The sequence below is a fragment of the Bactrocera neohumeralis genome, chromosome 3 (genome assembly GCF_024586455.1).
Source record: "Bactrocera neohumeralis isolate Rockhampton chromosome 3, APGP_CSIRO_Bneo_wtdbg2-racon-allhic-juicebox.fasta_v2, whole genome shotgun sequence".
Classification (NCBI taxonomy): domain Eukaryota; kingdom Metazoa; phylum Arthropoda; class Insecta; order Diptera; family Tephritidae; genus Bactrocera; species Bactrocera neohumeralis.
Window position 1 is genome coordinate 19,771,980 of NC_065920.1, and position 26,451 is coordinate 19,798,430.

The window sequence follows — 26,451 nt, forward strand, 5'->3', positions numbered from 1 at the left end:
GAAATCTTGCTAAGCCCAGTAATAATCCACTCAACAGCCTAAATCTAGTGATTAAATGTCGGTCGGAATGTGGTATTAGATGCCATTTAGTGATTGCTTATATTTATTTAAGAGTTATGTCTGACTATAAAGCATATACATTTAATTATGCTGATATCTCTCAAAAAAGAAAAATATTGGGGATTTCTACAGTTAAGAGTTAAGCTGTATGTAAGATTGTGCCAAGCTATCGATATATGCAGTTTTCGTCTTTTCCATTCAACAATGATTCTTAGTGAATATTTATTATCTCTTTATTAGTATTTAATTCTTTCAGCTAACTTTTTTTTATTTTTATCACCAAAAAATTAATATCTGTTTCCGCCCGGGATCGAACCGGGGGCCTTCCGCGTGTTAGGCGGATGTGATAACCACTACACCACGGAAACAGTTGCGCTAAGAAGTCTGGGCAAAAAACACAAATTACAAGACAAATCGAAAACAACAAGAACTTGCAAGTAAAATGCAAAACAGACATGCTATCGACTACAAACTTTATTGTTACCTAAGTAAAATGTTTAAAAGATTTAAAGTAGTTTGTTATACGTACATACTTATATGGTTCATTTGTACCTAGGCTGTCATTTATATTTCAGAATTTGGCAACCTAATGTTGCAATCTGGCAATCTCACATCGTAAAGTTTGACATTTTTGTTGGAGTATGTATAGTATACCACTTTGACATACAATCGCTATTTATGTTACGTACGGTAACTTCAAATGTTCATTTCATCAAAAAAAAAACTGAAATAAATCACGATCATTTTCGCACGATTATTTTTTACAACTTTCGACTTGGCTTATCGCAGCAACTCGTAGTCAATGAAATTTTTAATAAAATTAAAAATGAAAGCCAGCAAATTTTCCAGAGCAAAGTTTTGAATAAAAATCTATTGTCAAATAATCAACTCTTCCATTTCTAACTGAAAACTTAAGGAAATGTTGAAGGAGTAGAAACTCGTACTCGAGAAGATTACTGATCTTAGGCATGCAGTTTAAAGAGACTAGTCCGTTATGAGTTCTTTTTTACTAATGACTTTGGTGTATCTTTATGGCGACAGCTTTGTAATAAATTCGTGTCAAAATAATATATTCCTTAGCCTAATAAGACAGTATTCACTAGATTATTGCACAATATCATGATACCTAAAGCCTATCAAGTAAGACTGCAATAAATTAAGATATGCAATACTTCCTGCGACAAACTTGAGAAAAAACCAAGCTCGACATTGACATCGCTAAGGCAATATATTTCAATCTACATAGATAAATATCTAAATAAGTGCAACATAAAATACTCACTCCACTTCAACGTGAACGAAATGCGGAAATCGCATTTGAAGAGTGCAAAATTAATTACTCCAATTCGCATTAGTCAACGCCCACGCAAATGCCTTTCGGTCAAACTGGCTGGGATTTCCCCCAAATACTTGAATAACTTAGATATTTTTGTATCTATTAAAACTGATTTATAGTAATGACAAACGACTAAGTTTGCAAGCGTTTGAAACAAATATTAAAAATAAGTAAAAACAACAAAAATAAAGAAAACAAGAAAAAACGGTAACTTCGGTTGCACCGAAGCTAAATACCCTTCACAGGTGCATTTCTGTTAATAACTATGAGTTCAGTTTGTATGGCAGCTATATGCTATAGTTAACCGATCTAATCAATTTCTTCGGAGATTACATATGTTGCTTTAGAAAATAATATATACCAAATTTCGTGAATATATCTTGGCAAATGTGAAAGTTTTCCATACAAGCATTTGATTCCGATCGTTCAGTTTGTATGGCAGCTATATGCTATAGTTAACCGATCTAATCAATTTCTTCGGATATTACATTGTTGCCTTAGAAAATGATCTATACCAAATTTCGTGAAGATACATTGTCAAATGTGAAAGTTTTCCATACAAGAACTTGATTCCGATCGTTCAGTTTATATGGCAGCTATATGTTATAGTGGTTCGATATCGGCCGTTCCGACAAATGAGCAGCTTCTTGAAGAGAAAATGACGTTTGCAAAATTTCAAAAGGATATCTTAAAAACTGAGGGACTAGTTCGTATATATACAGACAGACAGACGGACGGATAGACAGACGGACATGGCTAAATCGACTCAGCTCGACATACTGATCATTTATATATATACTTTATAGGGTCTCCGACGATTCCTTCTGGGTGTTACAAACTTCGTGACAAACTTAATATACCCTGTTCAGGGTATAAAAATAAAAATAAAAATTTTTGTTATGTATTTATTGTATATACATATATACATATATGTAACTTATAATATGCAACTGCAAACTGAATGCTATGGCCAAGTCCTTAAATAACAGTTATGTAACAGCTAATGCTACGCACACGCGTCCATAACTCTCGAACCATAAGCAAATGCCAACAAAAATTAACAAACGCCTTTGCTATTGTTATTGTTGCGGCCTCATCTTTGCTTAACTCGAAATTTATTGTTCCTTTGACGTCGGTTTGCGGTATTTATAAGTACTTACACATCTATGTAAATGTGAGTATGTGTGTTAAGCGTGTACAAGCTGTTGCAAGGGGTCTCGAGCGCTTACGCTCTTCAAAGCAATTAACCTCATAAACCATTTTCTACATTTTATGCACACACACATACAGACATCGCGACGCATGGACCCATAAATACATGATGTCTGCGTATTTCCGAGAAACGTGCCGACAAGTGTTTTCAGTTTGTAATTATGAAATTTGTAACCTTTTTACACTTCACCATTTTTTAACACTTATTGCCAAATCGGCGATTTACGAGTCTATTTTCAATCCGCATACTTACATACATATATTCGTACAAATTGTTGATGGCTTTTTGTTTTTGATTTTCATTTTGTTCGTATGTATTACTTTTGGTGTATTTCTTTCAAACGCTTTCGATATGAGTGATTACGGCTTTGTTTTTTTTTGTACAACCGGCTTAAACGTGTAGTCAAAGCAATGCGGCGCACATGTCATTAATTTGTTGTAGAAGAGTCGTATTAAATTTGTTGTAAGTAAAAGCAGCGCTTAAGCGGCACTAGCTGAAGTTTTGGGGATCTGTTGAGGCATATAAATATTTGAACATCCTTTATAAATGGAGCTGAACGCTCGATCCAATATTCATCGACCGCATTATTACTGATATTATCCAAATACAGTAGAATCGCGCAAAAGTTAACTCGCGAGAAAGTTAAACCTTCGGCTAAGTTTACCGATTTTGAGCGTCCACGTACTGCTCTAAAAAGTTAACTTTGGGTATAACTTTTTTGACATTTTCTTTTTTTAAGCCCAACCGTTTGCTCGATTCCCCTCATTGCTATGTATTCCCCGAATTTCTATGTAAAAATTATAGTCGGTATCGCGAGGTACATGAAAAAGTGTGTCATGAGCGTTTAAACTTGAAATTAAGAGAAAGAAGTGTTAAAATACCTAAACCTGAATCAGAAAAAACCTCTCTTCACTTCAATCGAATATCATTATATGACATGTTTAGATATGAACTTGTTCCGGTGTGTGTATCAGAAAATATATAATGAAATCTATTAGGACTTATAAGGTCTCTACTTGAGGCGATTCATCATAAAGAATTCAACTTTCGGGTGGAGAAGTCAGTCATTTCTAACTTCACCATTTCATCTTTTTCGTAATGTTTTGTATACAAAAAGCAATATAAAGATCTGGATACTTTTCTTCTGAGGAATGCCACATTGTTTGATTGCAAACAGTTTTGCCGTCGCCTGACCGCACGCAGCCACCCTTTAGGGGTTATATACCTTCTTTGTCGAAGAAAAAAGGAAAGTTTGGATTTTTTTTTTTTGGTATGTAGCAATTATTTCATTACACGAATGTTGATAGTACACTTTATTAACAATGTTTGTGCGAAATTATGGTGGAAAAATATCAAATAGTTTTTAAGGGGTGGCTGTTTCCCTTAGAGGCCTTTTTTTGGCAAAACCTTGCGGGGACAATTCGCACGTGACGCTGGCCGCTCGGATTTGGGGCCGCGACAAGGCGCGCGGTTAGAAGTGCTTTAACTTTTTTTCTACTGCTCGAATCTCTATGAAAATTTGAGAAAATGTGCTCAAGGAGTTGTTCTTTAAGATAAAGCAATAAAAAAGTTTCGATTTTTTGAAATTAAAAAAGGTATATACATATGAGATACTTCCAAGTGAGATACAGCCAAGCGCCATTTATTGTATTTGATAAATATTCTAGGCTTTTTCTATCCAGTAATCTAAATGAGTATTGTAGACAGTTTATATCCAGCAATCTAATCTCTTTCAAATTGGAACATTGGAAACAGTGGCAAATATTACAAATCAAGCGGTTTTATCAAGAATCTGAAGTTAAAATCTAAGGCAAAGGCTCCTACCATGGCTTCATAGTTTAGTTGAACGATCTTCGGCAGCGTATAGGAACATTTCGTTCATTTTCTTATTTTATTATTTTCAAGGCTAAGTGGTGATTAAGAGTTTTAAAGACATATAGTAAATCGAATAATCTTAAGTTCCACGGTTTATTCGGAACTGAACGTTTAAGTTAAGTTAAATGTTTTTTATCTAATTCAATTAATTTAAATTTGAAACACAGCATTTTATTTAATGGCTAGCCACAAATAACAAAGTAGTAACTCACGAAATATCATTTTTATTTTAATTTGCATAAAATTCATTTAGATTTCGAATGAATTGAAATGTGCAATGGTACTACGTAAAAACCACTTAAGTTGCTAATTTTTCAAAATCGAAAATAATGCGCCATATTTGGGTATGAAGTGGTGTACTTACACAGTAACTCACTAATTCTGAAAAATCTTCTATATACGTATATATAAATATGTGTATTTCACTAATTGAAATTTATCTCATCTTAAAAAGCAATAAACTGCAAGGGGACACCGAGGGCTGAGTAAAAACAGCTAAAGGTTAAGTGAAAAATTGCAAATATATTGGATTACAGTTAATGGCTTTTGTTAGATATGGTAAGCCCGGTATTGTTTTGATTTTCCAAAAAAATTCATAGTTATTTATTTCTGATATAGATTGTAAATAAAATATGTTCACAAAAAACAAAAATATTTTATATAAATATTTCAATGACTTTTATTGTCAAATGCTGAAGGATGATGCTTCTTAAATCACTGACAAATTTTTGCAACTACGTTCGAATTTTCAGATTTGTTTTGCCCCGAATTAGGAGTTTTTCATTTCTACGACTCTTTTAGAAAGCCAATAAAATAGTCAGAACTAGTTTATGGTCGCTTATATAATACTCAGCTTACTTCCAATTGTTACCTTGACCCACAATCATAAGTGTAATACATATTTCTGGATAATATATTTCATCGTTTAAAGGAAAGTTTTCTTGATCTCAGATATTTCAAAAGAGTTCGCAAGCTGGGAATGAACTCGAAAATATTGCCGAAAACAGTTTTGAAAACTATGGAATAATTATCTGAAAACATTTCAAAAACCTTTGAATAACTATCCTGTCTGATTGCTATATTTTATGCTTTCAATTTGTATTGAAACTTTTTAAATTTTATTTAGTGACCAGTCCCGAAATTCAGGGATAATTTTTCTTTAACTCGATTACATTTATTAATCAATGTAATGTTATTGATTTTATTTGTATTTAATATTTTTTATTTACAGTCACACTAACATAACTAATCCCGAAAATCAAATATATAAATCTATTGTTGTATTGTCAAAAAAAAAAAAAATTTCAAGATTAATAAATTTAGTTAAATCTTCCAATCCCGAAGTTTCAGTATCTATTTTAAATATTTTAAATGCTAGAAACTTTGTATTCATTTCATTCACGGTGAATTTAAACAACTTTGTTATCAATTTTAAAAAGCTTTATCCGAAACCTTGTATTCATTTTATTTACGGTTAATTGAAACAATTTTATTTTTCGGGATCAGTCCCGAAATTTTGATATCATTTTTAAAAACTTTAAAATGCTAAATATGTTCACTTCTTCAATTTTCAGTAAACTTTTGAATTATTTCGAAATTAATCCCGAAATTTCGGTATTGTTTATAAAAAACTAAAAATGCAACAACTTTTTAATCATTTAATTCCCACTAAATCTAACTAAAAACAAAATTATTTAAGTTTTTCGGCATCAATCCCGAAATTTCGGTATCATTTTTAAACGCTAGAAACTGTGCATTTATTACATTAACGGTTAATTTAAACAATTTTGTTTTTTTTTTTGGTTCAATTCCGAAATTTCGGTATCGTTTCTAAAATACTTCAAAATTCTAAAAAATTTTCACTTCTTCCATTTTCAGTGAATTTTTGAGTTATTTCGGGATCAATACCGAATTTTCGGTATCATAAAAAAAGAGAATGCTAAAAACTTTTTACTCATTGAATTTTCAGTAAAATTTAAAGAAAAGTTCGTTAGTATTCTAAAAAAATCGAATTCCCCTCCTCTGATTAAGAACTGTTTCTTCATTAAATTTGCGTTGAATTATAGTAAAACATTTATTTTCGGGACAAAAACCGAAATTTTGGTATTATTCTTAATAAATACCTCTACTATTAAAAACGTTCTTCTATTATATTTTCCGTGTTTTAAAATATTTATTTTCAGTACCGATCCCGAAATTTCGGTTTATAATAATAAAATCCATAATTCACATACACTACTTGCGCTAGCGTGCTATAAACTGTTTTGTTATATCTTTTACTCACGCTTTGCTATCTCGCTTTTAAAGTTCAACTAATCTGGCATGTTTCCTTAATCGACATATCTGTCTTCTGCGTATACAAGTAGTATAAGTTGCTAATGTATGTAGCTGCGACTACTAATAAATACTAAATTGATCAGTAATACTACAAACACAACTGCAAATGCTGTTTTTTTTTTTTAATAATGCTAGGTGTTTTTATACAATAATATTTAGTTTGTATATAAGTGGTACCCCACCTAGAAATATAGGGAAGCATAAAAACCGGTTTTAAATCTATGAAAACTTAAATAGCAACCAATTCAAAATAGTTCACAGATTCTGTGATTATATAGACTACGCTTTGTAGCCATGAGCTGCTACTTGCCGCCGCCACACAGGTTTAATTAAAACATGTTAAAAGCAAAAGTTAATGCAATGCATGTGAGCATAATGAATAGGAAACACATATAGATGAACAGATATTTATTTGTAGTTATATATACCATTATATATATATATATTTATAATATATACACGTGTCTGAAATATACAAATCTGCAAAAGACTATAATAAATAACGCGAGTTGAACAAGTGGAGCACGTTTAGCACAAAACGAACGATAAATTAATTATAAAAAATATAATAAAATTAAAAAAAAGTTGAAAAAAAGAATAATTAGAAAAATAGGTAACTTCTAACTTCGATTGCATTAAAGCAATAATACCCTTCATAGGTGCATTTCTTATAGCAGAAAGGGTAAAAAAATCTTTATCCTGATTTAAATCGGTCAGTTTGTATGGCAGCTATATGCTATAGTGATCCGATAACGTCGATTCTGACAAATGAGTAGTTCCTTGGCAAGAAAAGGAGGTGTGCAAACTTTCAGAACGATAGCTCGAAAACTAATGGACAAGCTTGAAAAGAGAATTTTTAAAAATTATTTCAGAAATTTTATAAAATAAAAAAAAATTATAATAATAATAAAAATTAATAAATAATAAAAAAATAAGTAACAAAAAACAATAAAAATTCATAAAGAGATATTGAAAATATAAATACTTCAAAAAATCAATATTGCCAATACTTAATTTGACTCGAAAAAGAGGGTAAAGTCAAGTAATCAACCCAGCAACCACAGCAAAAAATCTCATAGTCAAAGCGACTACTTAAATGGCTTAAAAAAAGTAAGCGCGTGTCTGTAAATAGCATAGGAAGAAGATTTAATTACGTCAGAAGCAGCTGGCTGATAGCAACAGAAACAACAACAATAGCTACCAACGTAGCTGCTGAAACGGCAGAAGAATGCAGTAAGCGAATCGATACCAATAACAGCAATAACATCAACAAAAATCCCAACGGCATCGCTCACAAAAGCAACTGAAGAAGATCACAATAACAACAATAACATCAACATTCCCAATCAAAAGGTTGATGATATCTTCCACACAGCTGTGCAAGGTTAAAGGCCTATAAAAGTAAATGGCAAGGTCGTTTGCGGTAAACTAAATAACAAGCCACATATATGTGTAGATATGTATGTATGTACGTGCGTGCATGTGTATGAGTGAGCGGCATACATATATGAAGATATTTATAACATATTATATAAATACCAAAAATGTGATGTTCCAGCACTGCGGAGACTGCAAGAATAAAGTCGTTTGACAGTTTCAGCCGCAAATGGTTATATGACAGACGTGTATATACATATACAGATGTATATATGTAGTATGTTTATTAAAATGTTACTTTTGCAGTAGCTTTCGGCTCACTGACGAAATTAAATAAAAAATGTTTAAAGATAGCTGTAAACTGCGAATAAATTAGAGTGACGAAACCAAGAGTTTTGGAACAAAACTAATGACCAAGGAACTACAGAACAATAGATTTTAGTCGCACCTTTCAAAAATTGTAAACACTATGGAAGATGGAAAACTACAAAGACTTCCTAGCAAGATTTCAAGATAAAAACCACTACTAATTGTCCATATTGACTCGCTTTCAACTATGTTTGAATGTCGTCGTAAATCTCGTATAGTTTCATCGCATCATATAGCAGGACGGGAACGATGAAGGGACTTTTTGTTCTCATGTTTCCTCTTTGTTCGTCGAGAGAGGACTTTCACTTTTCCCGTCCTAATATGTTTATTCGATGTCTTTAACTCGCTGAAAGTCAATGCGGCTGTTGGCAACGAACGATGAATTCTGGGTTTAGGCTTTGTTCGTCGAGAGAGGACTTTCAATTGTTTACTCAGTCCAAATTGTTGTTGGTGTTATACTGGTACCAATGCCAGCAGCAGTAAACTCTTATAGAAGATTGCAGCTTCTCTATTTAGCCGAACCGACCTGTAAAAGATTGTCCCTTATTTTTTGGGTTTGACCTACATAAACTATCTGGGGAATGAGAAAACGGTTCGAAGTTCTACTACACAAAAAATGTGCCTATTTGTCGAAGATAAACTTCGTTTGTTTCCATAAGCATCGGCTCACACAGCCGCCTTCGCCAAGACCAAAGTGGATGAATTATAGTAAAAACTTTACTCTCCAGATTTGGCCCCGCCTGACTTCTTTTGAAGCTTGAAGTTATTTGCCAGGATTTGAGAACAGTCCTATTATACCATTTCTTTTTTATACCCTGAACAAGGTATATTAAGTTTGCCCTGGTATTTTGTGATACCCAAAAGAAAACACTGGAGAGTTTATAAAGTATATACTATATAATACATAAATGATCAGCGTGTCGTTCTGAGTCGATTTAGCCATGTCTGTCTGTCTGAACGTCTGCATATATGCGAGCTAGTCTCTTAGTTTTTGAGATATCGACAAGAAATTTTGCAAACGTCTTTTTCTCCCCAAGAAAAGACAAAACTGAATCATCAAAATCAAGTGCTTGAATGGAAGTCCTTTTCATTCTCCAAAGTAATCAAATTCTTGTATGGAAATTTTTTTTATCTGTGAAGGATGTTCCAGCTAATAGCGAAGTTAAGATTTCTATCTAATTTGTATGCGCTATACTTATATAATGGAAGGTTTGCGTCTTTGCTTTGGTGCTTGTCCGAGCATCTGTGGTGTGCTTCTTAAGGTTATGCGACTCCAAACATTTTATTGATCTTTTGAGAAGCTTGTTTTTAATAATGAAATATAATAAGCTTTACTGAAGTCTGACCCTTTTATAAAACCCCTTTTTTTGTCGGGGTAGTGAAAGGATCATGGTGGCTTATAATTCGTTATTAACTACCAAAATTGCCTACTGGGTTGTATTTTTTCCCACCTTAAGCATAAACCACTTTTATTTTTTTTTGTGTAGAACGAGTATCACTTCCACCAGCTCATGCAGCGCTGTTCATCTAAGTCGCTTAAGTTCGACAAGTAAATAACAACAAAAGCTGTTTACGCGTTGTCATTTATCACAAAGAGCGCACGATTGGCAAAGTATTAAAGTATATAAGAACACAATAGCATTAGCATAGGCAATAGCAAAGAAAAAAAGTTAAAGCAACAAAAGTAAAAACAAAAACAAAACTGAATTAAAAATAATAATAATAATAATAACAAACACAACAACAAAAGCGGCGTAACTCAATACGCTCAGCAAACTTCAACACTCGCCTCGGAGTAAATATTGAACAAAACCCAACAAAAGCACGCATTTCAACAAATATTTGTCTTCATTTTTGTTGCCTTTTTTTAGTAGTATTAATAAAAAAGCAGAAGAAAGAAACAAAAATCAAAGGCAATAAATATTCCGATGTCTGCCATCGGTTGTGCAGTATTTTAGCATTAAAAAGTTGGATATTTTTGCTTGTCGCGAATGCAAAGTTCGACTCGTTTAGATGTCAAACAACTTTACTTCCGAGTTTTTAGGCAAATTTAATTAATTTATTTAAGTGTGTGTATGGCTGTGTGAATTTGTATTGTGGCGTGAATCACGCCTTCCCATGTGTCGCGCGCCTTCAATTTGTATTTGATATGAGATTCATCTGGAAGCTTTGTACTAAAAATTGATAATGTGATATTGTTTTTGTTTTGATTTTCAATAGCCAAGGAACGTTGACCTTCATGGGCATTCAGAGCGTAAGAATAAATACTAAGATGTTTCAAGAGGTATTATAAAATATAATAAAATGTATAACAAAAGCCAGAAATAATGGCATAATGGTTTATATATATTAAGTATTAAGATATTAATTAATTACCAAGATTTTTGTGACAATTTTTGAGGTTATGTAGTTCAATAACTCGTAACAAGAAAATTAAAACAAAGTACGGTTCTAACCACAAATTGGATACCGAACATTTGTTTGAATTAAATCGTATATTTTCATAAAAAAAATAAGAAAAAACGGTATATAGGGTTGCACCGATGCTAGCATATGCTTCACAAATAAAAACAAGTAAGGAAGGGCTAAGTTCGGGTGTCACCGAACATTTTATACTCTCGCATGATAAAGTGATAATCGAGATTTCATTATCCGTCATTTACATATTTTTCAAATACCGTATTTTGTAAAGTTTTATTCCGCTATCATCATTGGTTCCTAATGTATATACTCGTATTATACAGAGAAGGCATCAGATGGAACTCAAAATAGCGTTATATTGGAAGAAGGCGTGGTTGTGAACCGATTTCACCCATATTTCGTACATGCCATCAGGGTGTTAAGAAAATATTATATACCGAATTTCATTGAAATCGGTGTAGTAGTTCCTGAGATATGGTTTTTGGTCCATAAGTGGGCGAGGCCACGCCCATTTTCAATTTTTAAAAAAAGCCTGGGTGCAGCTTCCTTCTTCAATTTCTTCCGTAAAATTTAGTGTTTCTGACGTTTTTTGTTAGTCGGTTAACGCACTTTTAGTGATTTTCAACATAACCTTTGTATGGAAGGTGGGCGTGGTTATTATCCGATTTCTTCCATTTTTGAACTGTATATGGAAATGCCTGAAGGAAACGACTCTATAGAGTTTGGTTGACATAGCTGTAGTAGTTTCCGAGATATGTACAAAAACTTAGTAGGGGGCGGGGCCACGCCCACTTTTCCAAAAAAATGCGTCCAAATATGCTCCTCCCTAATGCGATCCTTGTGCCAAATTTCACTTTAATATCTTTATTTATGGCTTATGTGCCGATTTTGTGGGCGTGGCAGTGCCGATTTTGCCCATTTTGCCCATCTTCGAACTTAACCTTCTTATGGAGCCAAGGAATACGTGTACCAAGTTTCATCATGATATCTCTATTTTTACTCAAGTTACAGCTTGCACGGGCGGACGGACAGACGGACGGACGGACAGACAGACATCCGGATTTCGACTCTACTCGTCACCCTGATCACTTTGGTATATATAACCCTATATCTGACTCTTTTAGTTTTAGGACTTACAAACAACCGTTATGTGAACAAAACTATAATACTCTCCTTAGCAACTTTGTTGCGAGAGTATAAAAATAGCATTATAAGAACTTAATTTCGATCGTGATCTTGAATTTCGTGAAAGTATCTCGTTAAATGAAAAATGTTTGAATACCAAAGTTTGATTTTGACCGATGAGTATAGTGATCCGATATCGGCGTTCCCGACAAAGAAGTAGTTTCTAGGAAAGAAAAAGTCAATTGCCCAGTTTTAAGTCAATATCTCAAAAACTTAGGGATTAGTTCGCGTATATACTATATACTGAAAGACAACGACCGGTGTGTTTAACGTGGGTACTTGCTGACGACAGCCTTACTCCGGATAAAATCAATTGATCAGTGCCCTGAAAATGCCAAGTATTTTTCAGTACCAATTGGTAGTGTGAAATGCAAACTCTAACCAGCTTGTGAGGGTTCGAGATCCTTACTTTGGATCTGCATCCGGTTGCAATTGAACTCTATATTTAACTGACAAAAGTTCAGTTTCCTCAGCATTAAAACTATTAAACCATAACAACCAAGTTAGCGTACTTCAAGAGCTCCAGCTGCCGTGGTACCAGTATTAAGTATTCGGTCAGACCTCATAGCCGAAACTTCTATCAGTTGAGTTTCCATATTGCTCTGGACTGGTGATCAGAGACTGGATGTCATACGCTCATTATATGCACACACCATTCTCACAGAAAGCAATTCCCAGTTAAACACCACATACCAATCGAGCCTAACTATTCGACATAGTGGAAATCACATCGTTAACATCTAATCGACCGCCATTCTGCCTAATCCCCATACTTTTGAAATTCCTAAGGTCCGAGTACATTCACACATGCAACCAATGCTCAACACGCGCCACACACATACACTTCTACCTAACAGATGGGTGACTCTGATGCAAGAATGCATTCAGAAGCCTATGACCAGACTCATAGAGAACGTAACGTCCTGGATGTACCCGTAAGTCACCCGATCGTGGAGGCTATTGTCCAACACTCTTGTCACTTACTTCTATCATCTAGAACCCTCTTCGCCCCTAGATATCCTGTCCTCTCTACATCATCATCGGAAACGCAGTAATTCCGCTGCAATGCTGCGATCCAAGACTATCATCGTTGATTTCCACCATATTGCGACTCCCTAAGTGGCACAAGCCCCAATATAAAGTGTGAACAGAACGTCGATCGAGGCCACAATCACTCTTTGCCTACGATTGCCTGCAGTCGCTCCTTCACACACACAGACGGATGGACGGACATGGCTAATACGGCTCAGTTCATCACCCTGATCATTTATACAAACTTCATAACCTTCCTTTATACCTTCCAGTTCAGGGTATAAATTTTGTATATGAAAACAGTACCTTCTATCAGGTGAAGTTTTGAACCAATTTTGTATGTTTTTCGTGGTATCAGGTTAACTTATACCATAGATTTAAGTAAGTCCAGTATGTTCTATTCAAAATTGCCATCTTTATCAATATATCTCTTTTAAAAACAACCTTATTGACAGAAAATAGTTATCCTTCAGAAAGAATATGTATTGATTTCACCCTTGTAAATATTTCTTATATGAACTTGTGGAACACTAGCATTTTTTCAGGTATTTAATAGTTATAATTAGAGTTAGGCGATGAAATGGCTGAAGTGATGTATGGTAGAAATTATATAGGTCTAGAATTTTTTAATAAAACCTTGTAATATAAAATATTAAATTATTTAGTTCAGTTTCAGAGACTGCAGATAAACTTTTATTTCTCTCAGATATATTTAATGTGCTAAGAACTAAAGTAAAAACATATCATATGAGAAGCTAATAGAAAAGACATCAAACTGGTTAAAAAACAGTTTGAAAAGTGAAGGAAAAGTAATAATAATTGTTTAGTAATAAGGATAAGTTGGAGAAATGAGTCTAAGCCAAAACCTATCAGAATTTAGGGCTATTATTATGATATATTGTGTAGTTTGTGTAATCCTTTTGGATTGCCCAGAATATATTCGCTTTTTAGTAATACAGAACATTAGACTTAGTAAATTCGCAGTGAAGTCTCTATCAGGCCCATTGTGCTCCCACGTGGTAACCAAACACATATCCAGCCACTTTGTAGATTTGGTAATATACCTAATTTTTTCCACCCCAGCTACCCAATGTCTCTTATCTTTACCATGAAAAATGCCCTGGGCTGACTCTCAAAATATTACTAAGGTTCCTTTGCCAATAAGTAGAACCTTTTTGGTATATCTTCTAACAACACTACCACAAAATAATGATGCCAGTGTTCCAAGACTTAAGACACAGCTTAGGGGAATATTATTGCCTGCCTAATAGAAGGTTAATGGACTTGTCGGTTAGAGCAGAAGCCCACTTAACACCTTCTGTTTTATCAAAAATTTCTGCATGAAAGACTGAATTGTAGAAAAGTCGTAGAAAACGAAAGAGTCTAGCGAAAGTATCTTCTCACTCAATTTTATATAATATTTCTAAGATTATCATATTAAGTAGCACTTACCTTTATCACCCTCATCATAATATTCCTCCTCTTCGCCCTCCTCCACATCGTAATCGAGCACAGCATGCACCTGTGTGCGTGTGCCTTGGCCAGCTTGAACACGCGTGAAACCCGGTGGGCGATGTGGATACGACTCATCACCGGCACCGTTATCACCACCACCAATATCACCAACGCTATCATTGCCACCACCATTCACGTCATCTACAGTGCGCAACGTTGGTACTGGTGCTGCACCATAAACCGCTGCCGGTTGCGGTGCTTCTGTCACCGGTGCAGTGCCATAGCTTTGTTGGCTTGTTTGTGTTTGAGTCTTCTGCTGTGATTGTGCAACAAATGAGGAAGTGCTATGACTATAGGAATTATAAAATTGCTTTTGTTGCTGTTGTTGTTGCGGCTGAGAGCGAAGCTGTTGCGTTGCTGCAGCGCCAAAATTATTGTACGAACCTTCGCCGTAGGTTCTGGTAGAAGTGGCGCCAGCCGAGGCTGCTGCAGCGGCCGAAGCAACGGTGGACACGGAAGTGGCGGCCTTGAAGGCGACATTGTTGCCCTTGATTTGTTGTTGCTGATGTTGTTGTAATTGATGATGTTGTTGCTGTTGTTGTTGTTGCTGATTTATGCTGAAATGACTATAGTGCTGTTGTTGCGGCTTTTGTGGCTGCTGTTGTTGTTGTTGCGGCTGTTGTTTTTGGTTGTTGAATTGTGTGTTGCGCGCACCGGGCGGCGGTATGGGCGGCAAGTAGGTGTTGCCGCTTTTCAGCCGATTATTATTTTGTATATTGTGATTGTTGTTGTTGCTATTGTATTGATATGATTGACGTATCGGCTGCTGCTGTTGTTGTTGTTGCTGCTGATGCAGTTGTGGCGGCGCATACGGGTTGTTTTTGTAGAAATCGGATTCCGGCGGCGGTGCGGCGTCGTCGCCCTGCTGCTGCTGATGATCGGCCGGCGAGTAGAGTAAATTGTTGGTGTTGGCAGCTAGCTGGTGGGCAGGGTGCAGTGGCGGCAGGGTTGCACCCCACGTGGGCACTTGTTGCGTCAGCGCGCCAAAGGGCAGCGAGAAATTTGTCAGCGCCATTTATTTTTGTGTTTCGTTAGTCACTCGGGATTTTTTGCGCGCTTTCGTTTTGTCGACTTTGTCAGCAACGCTGGTGGCGGCACATTTTCACACACAATCAATATTATTTTCAATTTAATTCACGTTTAATATTATTTTCAATCTTGTTCACTTTTACTGTATTTGTTTAGTAATTATTGGTTGTCACTAATATAAAAGACTTAAGCAACGAACTTTGTTATGAATTTGGCAGCGTTTGTATTTACTTTTTTTGTATTACCTGCAAAAAATTGTGAACATTTTTATTTCTTATTTCAATTTTAGCCAGATTATGGTTTTAATTTTATTTTTGCATTAAGTCTTTTTAGCGCCTATTTTATTTTAATAAAATTTTGAGCACCTTAATTTTTCCTTTTTTATTATTTTACGAGAATTTTATTTTATTTTGTTTAACTTTTATTTACTTCATTGTAATTTTGTTATTTTTTTAAATAGCTGGCCACAACCATTTAATTAAAATATTATTTGTTTATTTAATTTTATTTTTGCTTAATTTTTTTGAAGAAATTAAACATAAAACTAAAAAAGTTACTTATTTCTTAAGTTCTTATAGTCTTTATTCTTTAAAAATTTTCTTTTTAAGAAAAAAAAATTTTTAGTTTTAGTTTATTGTTTTTGTTCTTTAAATATTATATTTTTTATAATAAAGATATATTTTATATGTTTTTTTACTTCTGTGTTACACTAATTTTTACGCTTTATCTAAGCGCACTAAGCGCACGCATAATGTGTTCACATATTTGTCATAATTTTGAATTATATTTGTATTAACGTTTTAGTTCAGTTCATTTAAAAGATGTTTTTTCTTTTTTTTGAAAATAACAAATTTTTACATTTTCAATTCAAAATTCGGAAGTTGTTATATATTTAATATGAACATAGTTTATTGTTTGAGAATTATTTTGAAGTTTAAGTACTTTTTAATTGTTAATTTTTGCTATCTTTATTCTTAAAAAAATTATAAAAAATTTGTTTGATAAATATTTAATTTGATATCATAATGTATTATATTATAATATCTTAACAAAAATAATAAATTATTTGTCAGGAGTAATATAATTAATTTAAAAAAATATATAAAAAGTAAATAATTAATTATTTTTAATAAAATATTTATAAAAAACAAAAATAATAAATTATTTGTCAGGAAAAATAAAATTAATTTAAAAAAATATATAAAAAGTAAATAATGATTTATTTTTGATAAAATATTTTAATTTTTTTTTTCGTATCAGTGCATATACACTTTTATATATAACGCAAATAATAGAAAATGTTTAGTAAATTATATTAAAATATTGTTTTTTTTATTTCCAATCAATACATATATATTTTGTATTATTTTATACTTTTTTTGTATTTAATTATAAACTCGCTTCAATCAAAAATTTATTTTTTAATAATTTTTTTAGCCGTTCAGTAATAAATATCAGTGATAATTGTAACCAAAAAATTTTTAATTTGTTTACCATTTGCTAGAGTTTAAATACAAATTTATTTATTTAGAAATAAAAGTAATTCAATTTTTGTTTATTTCCTTGTATTAATGATTTTTCCTTTTTTGCAAAAGACTTAAGCAACGAACTTGCATTTACCTATCTCTTCTGCTATTTTTATACCCTGAACAGGGATAGGGAGACCCTATAAAATATGTAAATATAAATGAACAGCATGATGAGCTGAGTCAATTTAACCATGCCCGTCTATATGTCTGTCTGTCTTAACGAGATAAGTTAATAAAATTTGGCATGAGTTGTTGCGTGAGGATGTGGTGTAATATGCGAAAAAAATTCTGTTCGCGTCGCTATGGCATAAAGACGCCATGCAAACTGTGCTATCAAATTCAGGTGAGGAATATTTTGTATTTGTGAAGAGTATTATAGCTTCGATGCAAGTGAAGTTAAGGTTTTTTCTTGTTTATTTCTGAATTAAAACAATTTTATTTTTCGATATAACTTCATGATAATAAGTTTTCAAATCTTTTTTATAAAATATCATTATTGCATATATGTAGTTACATTTGTCCAATTTACCCAGCGTGTTCCGGCTAAGGTACACTGTGTTTCGAATTTCGAAAAAAAATATAAGTGAATTTGCCCCTAAAAATTTTGATGTAAAATTAGAAGCCTTTAATTTACTGTTGTAAGTCTTTAGAATAAATGTGAAGATGAAAATTTTTAATTTAAAATTATAAAAAAATATATTTTGGTTCTATAAAAAAATATATAATAAATTGAAAGCTAAATCAATAATTCTAAGGAAGTTTATTTTATCTGAAGGTAATAGTTTTTCACAGTACAAAAGACTTAAGCAACGAACCTGCATTCACTTATCTCTGCAGCTATTTTTTTTTCATTAAATTGAAGTTATACAAAAATGTGTGTTTTTTCAACAAAAAGGTGCATTTATTCGCACTAAAACATTCAGCTAAAATAAACTTCTTTTGAATTATTGATTTAATTTGTATATATTTTTATATTTTTCATTATCATACTAAATATTTCTTTCTATTTTCTAATTTAAAAACTTTTAGTTTGATATTTTTTGTAAAGACTTGCACCAGAAAATGTAGGCTTCTAATTTCTCATCAAAATTTTTACGACGGAAATTCAATTTTTTTTAGAAATTTGAAACAAATTTTGAGTTTTGGTTATAAAATGGTTATACATTGGTTATATTTGACAGCGGGAGTTTATTCAGTGCATTCAGTTTTGGTAACAAAAAAATTAAATAAAAAAAATATAATTAAAAAATATTTTTTTTAAATATGCATATTCTAAATATTTTTTAAATTATAATTAAGTAATTCTTTTTTACTTTTAAAAATATGAATGCGCGTGTAATTTGCATAGTTTGTATGAAAAAAATTTTCATAAATAATACTTTTTTTCTATTTATTCATGTTTGTATTAAACCGAATTAAATTTTAAATTTAGTAGTATTTAAATTTTATATATTTTATTATAAATTAAATCAAAAAATAAAAGAATAATTCAAAAATATATTTTTTCAAAATGCATTCTCTAAATGTTTTTTAAGTTATAACATTAATATTACATATATTTTAAATACTTTTTAATTATACATAATATTTTAATTATTTCTCATAAACAATTTTTTTTTATTTATTGAAAATAAAACCCGCAAAACTTTTAGACTTGCAAATTTATACTAAAACCAATTAAGTTTAGTGCACAAAATTTTATTTAGTTTTGGTAAAAAAATTTATATGCAAAAAAAAAACAAAAATTATTTTAAAAAATATTTTTTCAGATATGGATGTATGTGTATTTTAAATATTTTCTTAATTATGTATATATAATATATATTTTAAATACTTTGTTATATATTTTTTCTAATTATTCTTTATAAAAATATTTTTTTTTATTTATTTATTATTTAGTATGTCTTTGCTTTGGAATTATGTTATTTGGTTTATTAATTGATTTTTTTGACAATTCGTTTTTTACATTATATAAATTATATTTCATTATTTATGTCGCTCTTGCTGTTAACATTTTTGCATTAAATTATATGTACTACCATTTACTAATTATTATTATTTGTTTTTATTGTTTTTGTAAATCTTAGCATCAATTTCCATTTATTCACCACTCACTTCGATCATTTGCTTCTTTATTGCATTCTCTCACATACGCAATTAAATTGACTAACCAGTCAGTATTCTCGGCAATTCGCACATGAACACAGAAATTCTAATTATTTTAACAAACAATCAATTCGCGACATAACATAAATGCTAAGCACACACACGCTCGCTCAAAATTCGAAAATTCGCGCGCCCTCGAACCGCAAAGCTATGCAAAATACGGAAAAATATGCACAAACAAACGCGCTCCAGCGAAATAAAAATTGTGTTTGAATATGTTTTTTGTTGTTTTTGTTTTTTTGAAATTTATTTTTCGTTAATTTATTTTTAAGCTGCACGCAAATCAATCAATGCCGAATCGTTTGTGTGGAAGCGACTGCTTATGTTTAGCACCGAGCGAATGACCGACCGTTCACGGCGAGTAATCGCAAGCGACTGACACCACTGCGTCAACCCGTTAAAACTTCAAGGCGCACACGAGCGACAGCAATTGGCATTGCAAGAAAACTGTAATGAAACGAACAAGAATACTTGCAAGAAATATTTATATACACATCACTTAACAGTGAGGAGGAAAATATTTAACTGAGCTGAATAATAAGGCGCGTAATGCTCTCAACTTCGGAGTCAAAGCAAAGCTACAGCTTAGCTGAAAAGCGATTTCCATAAGCGCGCGCGCGACACTCACATGCTCACATAGCGGCACGCTCGCCATCAGCGCGCTCTCGTTTCGCCCGCAAGCCAATCGCATAACAATGCGATAACAACAATAAAAAAGCAATCTCTGCAAATAAACAATCACAAAGCCAAGCAAAGCCAAGCGCACGTAATACTAACATTGAAAAAAGACTACAAGCGTATGCAACAACAACAGCAAGCATGGAGACGCCATACTGAAAGCAAAAGTGATTTTTCAACAGTTCGATTTTGATTTCAATTTCGATTTGCTGCCTTTGACTGTTGGTCGACTGCACGCTTGAAGATCTGTGATTTTCTGCTTGTCTTTGTGAGTGTATAATATTATTGTGTTTTCTTACTCTTTGTAAAACGCTCTTTAATGCAGCAGGTGCTCTTAGTTTATTGCGAATTTGGAAAATTGTTTTTGTTTTTTTTTTAATGTATGTCTAGGTGGCAACGTTAAAGCAAAGATTTTAGCTTTATTATAAAGATAAGGGCTTGCCATAATGTTTTAAAAATGATTTCGGACAAGTGGCCGCTTGTTTACTTTTCAAAGCTCTTTGTACGCTCAACAACAGTCAAAAATGAAGTCGACCATGGTATAGAAGGATTGCCATAGAGCAAGTGTTATTGCTTTTTTCGAATCCGAATGGGAGGATGTTGACTTTCTGAATATCTAAAAAGATGATCTTGATTTATGGCAGTAGGTGAGACTTAAATGGGGAAAGAAATGAATATGGCGGCGATAGTACCATAAAAGCAGTGAGTTAAATGAGATGACTTACAGACCTCACCGCGTAAATTTAAATATACCAATATGAAAGCATGCTATACTTTTCTAGTAGGTACCAAGTTTGATAGGCAGTGTTGAGGTGTTCAATCGAAGAGACTGAAATTCATATCGTCGTCGTCCACGGACTCCGGCTCCTTCTTTTTGTCTTTTCTTTCTTTGCGGCAGCAGCCTATAGGCAAAAAATATCATTTTTTCCTTTTAAAAATCGTTGCTGAACCGCAAGAAAATCGAATAAGGATCTCATGTGGGCAGCTTATAACGCCGGTCCGTTGTGGTAGCTAGAATTCCAAAAAAACTCATCATACAGACGCATTTCGAGTAATAACTCCTACAATTCCTGCAAAGATGGTATTTACTAAGGGAAAATAGTTCACTCGAGGCCAGAAGGATCGCTTTTCTAGATCAAAAGGATCTCTCAGTCGCTTAGATGCTGGTCGTCGACGAATGAAACTCAGTTTAGCTGAAGCGAAAGTATTAGAACGCAAGAGAACAACGGTGGTCCAATTTGTTCCTAATTTGATGTAAGTGGAATAAGGCTGCCCCACTTATTAGCTTATCGGCATTGCAGTTTCCAACGATTCCGCTGTGACCAGGTACCCGAACAAGTATGATATTGATGCTACTGATAGTCGGGACCGACACTCTTTGACTCACTTTGAGTGCAGTATTGTCGCTCTGCTGTAGCAGTGAATGCTCACCACCTCGAAAGATGCAGCCACTTCTACCTGAAAGCACCACAGTAGTCCGATAACTTAATGCTATGCTTGAGGGAGAGGTCCTTTCAACCTCCTCTACTAGCTTCTACTCATCCGTGAAAAAACACATTACGCCGCTTTTCAAACGAGTTCTCCTCTCATAGATACGCTCCAAGCGCTCATAGAAGACATCTTTGGTCACATAGTCCTTCTCCTCCATCGGGGCGTGGCCTCAAATCAGCGATTTGCTGAAGAACTTCGCTTTGATGCGGATCGTGGCTAGACGTACATCCACCGGGGTGAATGCCAGTACTCGGCGACGGAGTTTTTCTCCCACAACGAATCCCACAGCGAATTTGAGCTTCTTTATCACTGTAGTAAATTTCGCAAGGACCTACTCGCCTCAGTCCTTATCCCGTCTACCGCATTTCTTGGACGGCGGTGATGTCAGCCTTTACTCTAACAAGGACATCAACCAGCTGGGCAGCCGCACCTTCCCAAATAAGGGAATAGACATTACAGGTGCATGTGCTTAAATCGTAATCCTTAACACGTTTGCAGGGATCGTCATTAAAAGGGGATGGATCTGTCATCCGAAGCTGTTTTCTTCTTTTTCTTGGTAGTTTTTTTTTTTTTACGTGGCGGGTACCAAACTCATCGCACAAACCATGGGATGGGATGTTTCGCCTTCTTACTTTGACTGCCCAGAGGATACTTGGTCTAAGATCGAAAGTCGTGAGCTGCTTGAGGCATATGTAAAATAATCGTTTCTGTCCATTCCCAAGTAAATGGCACTCAGAGAACTTTCCTCACTTACGTGAACTTCCACACATGGCTCCATCTTCCACTATATCAGTTAGCTTTAGGTTTAATAAACAGCATTAAATGTTTTCTCTCTTTTGAAATATAAATTTGTATTATATAATAGTACTTATCCTTAATAAAGCTCAGGTAACAACTTCATTGGCTAAGTTCCGTTCCACAAGTGTCATATAAAATATTTTATAGAAATCTTAGAAGTACACAATTATTTTTAAATTAAGTCTTACGTGTGAAAAAGGGTTCCGGGTTCGTTCCATTTATGCGTGAAAAAATATATTTATTTCCAAAGAATTTACACTACCAATTAGTAAATAGAAAAGGCTTAAGCCGCAAGCGGAAATTCGAAGTCACAGAGAGGCAAATATTTATATTTACATGTATAATAAAATATAATAAATATATAATTAAATATAAAAATACATGTATGCATTTATTAGTAAGCGCCCATTTCCTTTCCATCTTGATTTGAGACGAATTATAAAAGACTTAAGCAACAAACTTGACACTAGTCACACAGTGTGCACTAAGCAATGATTACTATGAGACACTACTAAACAATTACTAACGAATTCAAGTGCTTCCCACCAGCTAACTTGTTGCAAAAACAACAAAAAATTGTAATATCCACTTGAATTGATTGTAATTGTTGTCAACAATTTAATTTGCTTAACTTCACAGCAGCCAACGAGTGCGTAAACAGCTGTCTGCAAATACGCCCCAGACCAATTTGCGAGCGAAAAAAAGCTGAAATTGATTGTAAACAATATGAAAAACAAGCCACTTACAATTATCTCTTTAATACAGACAGAGTACATTTGTCATTACGAGGAAACAGCGGGACGCGGCAATATGTCAAGCGACGGTTTGCAGCTAAAAAAGCGGCGCGCTTGTGTGGTCAAGAGATGTCAACAGCGGCAAAATGCTAACTAGTTACTAGTAAATATGCGCAACAACAGTTACAACAACAACAACATTATAACAACGAATATTTACAACAAAAATAATAAAATTGCATTGTGCCCTCTCAACTTTGTTGCTTTCATTGCCGGCATTTGCACAGCTGATTCTCAGTCTAGCCAGTCCAACTCTTCAACCAAGCTGACAGTCTTTTGCATTTCCCCTCTGTCTGACTAATGCCAAGCGTGTTGTTGCATTAGCTGTTGTATTGGTGCGCTCATCTCACCTCATCACATCTCACCGCTCAACGTTGTGCGATGTTTGTCAGCGCATCTATCTTTAGATAATGCGGCAATGTTGTAGGCATCTGTGCGCCACTATTTGCACAAGCGGCTAAACAAATAAATATAACTGTTGTTCGTCAACCATGTGCATACTTCAGGTGACAAGCGTGAAACTATGGCAACACTACACAGTGTTGGTATGGAAATACGTCACTATTTTGATTGAGTAATTTCACAGAACCATTACTAATGTTGTTATTGTTGTTGTTCTTTAATTATTTAACACAGTTTTTCGAGTGTGTCGTTTAATCGGAATCCCCAGTTTGAGCAATTTGCAAATAAATAGCTTACACATAGCCAGAAATAAATGCTTTCTTCGCTTATTTTTTTTTTTCCGTCTTCTTTCATTACACTTGCTTGATTATTTGATTTATTGAACAGTACCCATTTGAATTGCTAATTACATTGTTATGATTTTTCATTCCTATAGTATTATATTGTATATGCATTTATATTCCGTAAATATTTGTTGTTGTACGTGTTAATTGCTTTGTGTTGTCGTTTTGCTCTCGTTTGTTAGTGATCCATTAAATTCCGCATGGAATTCCCTTGAAGTGCTTGATCATAACAATTTTGTGGGGAAATTATAGGGAAATTCATATGTGTCCCACATGCTAAATATATTTATACAATGTATAGTGAAGGCTTGGAATTTGTCATCTGTGCTAAAAGTGATTTGGTGCACAAATCATATTTTTTCTTTCCTCTATAATCGTTTTTAAGAGAAAGAGAGTAGAGTAAAAACCCAAATCCTGCTCAAATCATTTATGATTTGCTCCTATTATACCAGTTTGTGACTAAAAATGTTTTCATAGAAATTTTAATTAAGTGACATGAAATGATTTATGGGTGTTTCATATAAAATTTAGAACAAGTCATTTATTTAAAAAAAGGATGAAAATCTTCAGTTATTCAAATTATTGGCGTAGACACCGCTTACGCGATTATAGCCGAGTTAGCAACAGCGCGCCAGTCGTTTCTTCTTTTCGCTACGTGGCGCCAATTGGATATTCCAAGCGTAGCCAGGTCCTTCTCCACCTGGTCCTTCCAACGAAGTGGAGGTCTTCCTCTTCCTCTGCTTCCCCCGGCGGGTACAGCGTCGAATACTTTCAGAGCTGGAGTGTTTCCGTCCATTCGGACAACATGACTCAGCCAGCGTAGCCGCTGTCTTTTAATTCGCTGAACTATGTCGATGTCGTCGTATATCTCGTACAGCTCATCGTTCCATCGAATACGGTATTCGCCGTGGCCGACGCGCAAAGGACCATAAATCGCAGAACTTTTCTCTCGAAAACTCGCAACGTCGACTTATCCGTTGTTGACATCGCCCAAGCCTCTGCACCAAATAGCAGGACGGGAATTATGAGCGACTTATAGAGTTTGGCTTTTGTTCATCGAGAGAGGACTTTACTTCTCAATTGCCTACTCAGTCCGAAGTAGCACCTGTTGGCAAGAGTTATCCTGTGTTGGATTTCCAGGCTGACATTATTAGTGGTGTTAATGCTGGTTCCAAGATAGACGAAATTATCTACAACTTCGAAGTTATGACTGTCAACAGTGACGTGAGAGCCAAGTTGCGAGTGCGACGACTGTTTGTTTAATGACAGGAGATATTTCGTCTTGCCCTCGTTCACTGCCAGTCTCATATGCTTTGATTCCTTCTCCAGTCTGGAGAAAGCAGAACTAACGGCGCGGGTGTTGAGGCCGATGATATCAATATCATCGGCATACGCCAGCAATGTACACTTTCCTGCTCGATTAAGCTGCAGCTCGAATTGATTTCTCCAGCAGCAGGTTAAAGAAGTCGCACGACATGGAGTCGCCTTGCACCTCGTTTGGTATCGAACGGCTCGGTCCTTCCCGATCCTGACGGAGCTTTTGGTGTTGCTCAACGTCAGTTTACACAGCCGTATTAGTTTTGCGGGGATACCAAACTCAGACATCGCGGCATAAAGGCAGCTCCTTTTTGTGCTGTCGAAAGCAGCTTTGAAATCGAGTTATAAATAAGGCTTGCACAGAAGCAGATGAGATACTCCAGTGTATCGCTCATGTCTCCCATCCTACACTTCCTGTATGTGTTATCGTCACTAATGCACATCTGACTCGCATGCGATGCCAGGAAGTTGTGATCTGTCATTAAGATAAAAACTGTTTTGCAGTCTAGCAAAACTATTGAATTTATAGTCCAACCAAGTTCATCCCACCAAAATTCGCTACAACATTGCACATTATATCATACCTCATATACATAAATCATAACATTTTATTCATTTCTTTGATTTTCATAATTTATGTTTCTTATTCCTACTTCAGCCTATGAGTAACCGAAAGCCTTATTTCAGAAAACCATAAATTTTAACTAAAATAAAATGCGTCATTCTGTAACATTTTCACAGTAAAAATTAAGTTATTAAACACCTATTTATTGCCGTGGGCATGGCGGCAGCAAAGTGCGGCAGAGAATTGCATGACTTTGAGCAATATTAACCAGCAATTAAGTGGACACCCGAAGTAACGATAGTAAAGCCACGATTTGTGCAGCATTTTTACGAGGCTGTCAGATGAAATTCCACTGGTTAGTCGCGCCAACGGTAGCCAATGTTTATGTTACACCTTTGGAATGGCAATAAAGTGTGTATGTGACGCGTTTGCATGCCGAAATGTGTAAGCAATAAAAACAATCGCCAGAATACAACAAATTAAAATAGTAATAATAACAGTATGCGCATAAAAAGTGACCATTTTACGACAGGGAGTGGCTGCAACCCGCACTGGAAATGCCCACCTACAAACACGGTCGCAGAAAGAGAACAATGGTCGAGCAGGTGGCGTGGCAAA

The 26,451-nt window shown here is 34.3% G+C and overlaps 1 protein-coding gene and 1 non-coding gene across 2 annotated transcripts in view; both read right to left on the bottom strand.

Annotated features, from left to right (window-relative positions):
• Nucleotides 1–19,868, bottom strand: part of LOC126752947 (protein spaetzle 3) — an 80,423-nt gene extending 60,555 nt beyond the window's left edge. The window contains exons 1-2 of the mRNA XM_050463998.1: nucleotides 19,394–19,868; nucleotides 14,658–15,994 (exon numbers count right to left, since the gene is read on the bottom strand). Coding sequence (XP_050319955.1) covers nucleotides 14,658–15,735 — 1,078 coding nt within the window. The 5' untranslated portion in view covers nucleotides 15,736–15,994; nucleotides 19,394–19,868. The remainder of the gene's footprint in view (nucleotides 1–14,657; nucleotides 15,995–19,393) is intronic.
• Nucleotides 356–428, bottom strand: Trnav-aac (transfer RNA valine (anticodon AAC)). Its single transcript has one exon. It is a non-coding gene; the product is annotated as a tRNA-Val (tRNA).
• Nucleotides 19,869–26,451: the final 6,583 nt, after the last annotated feature.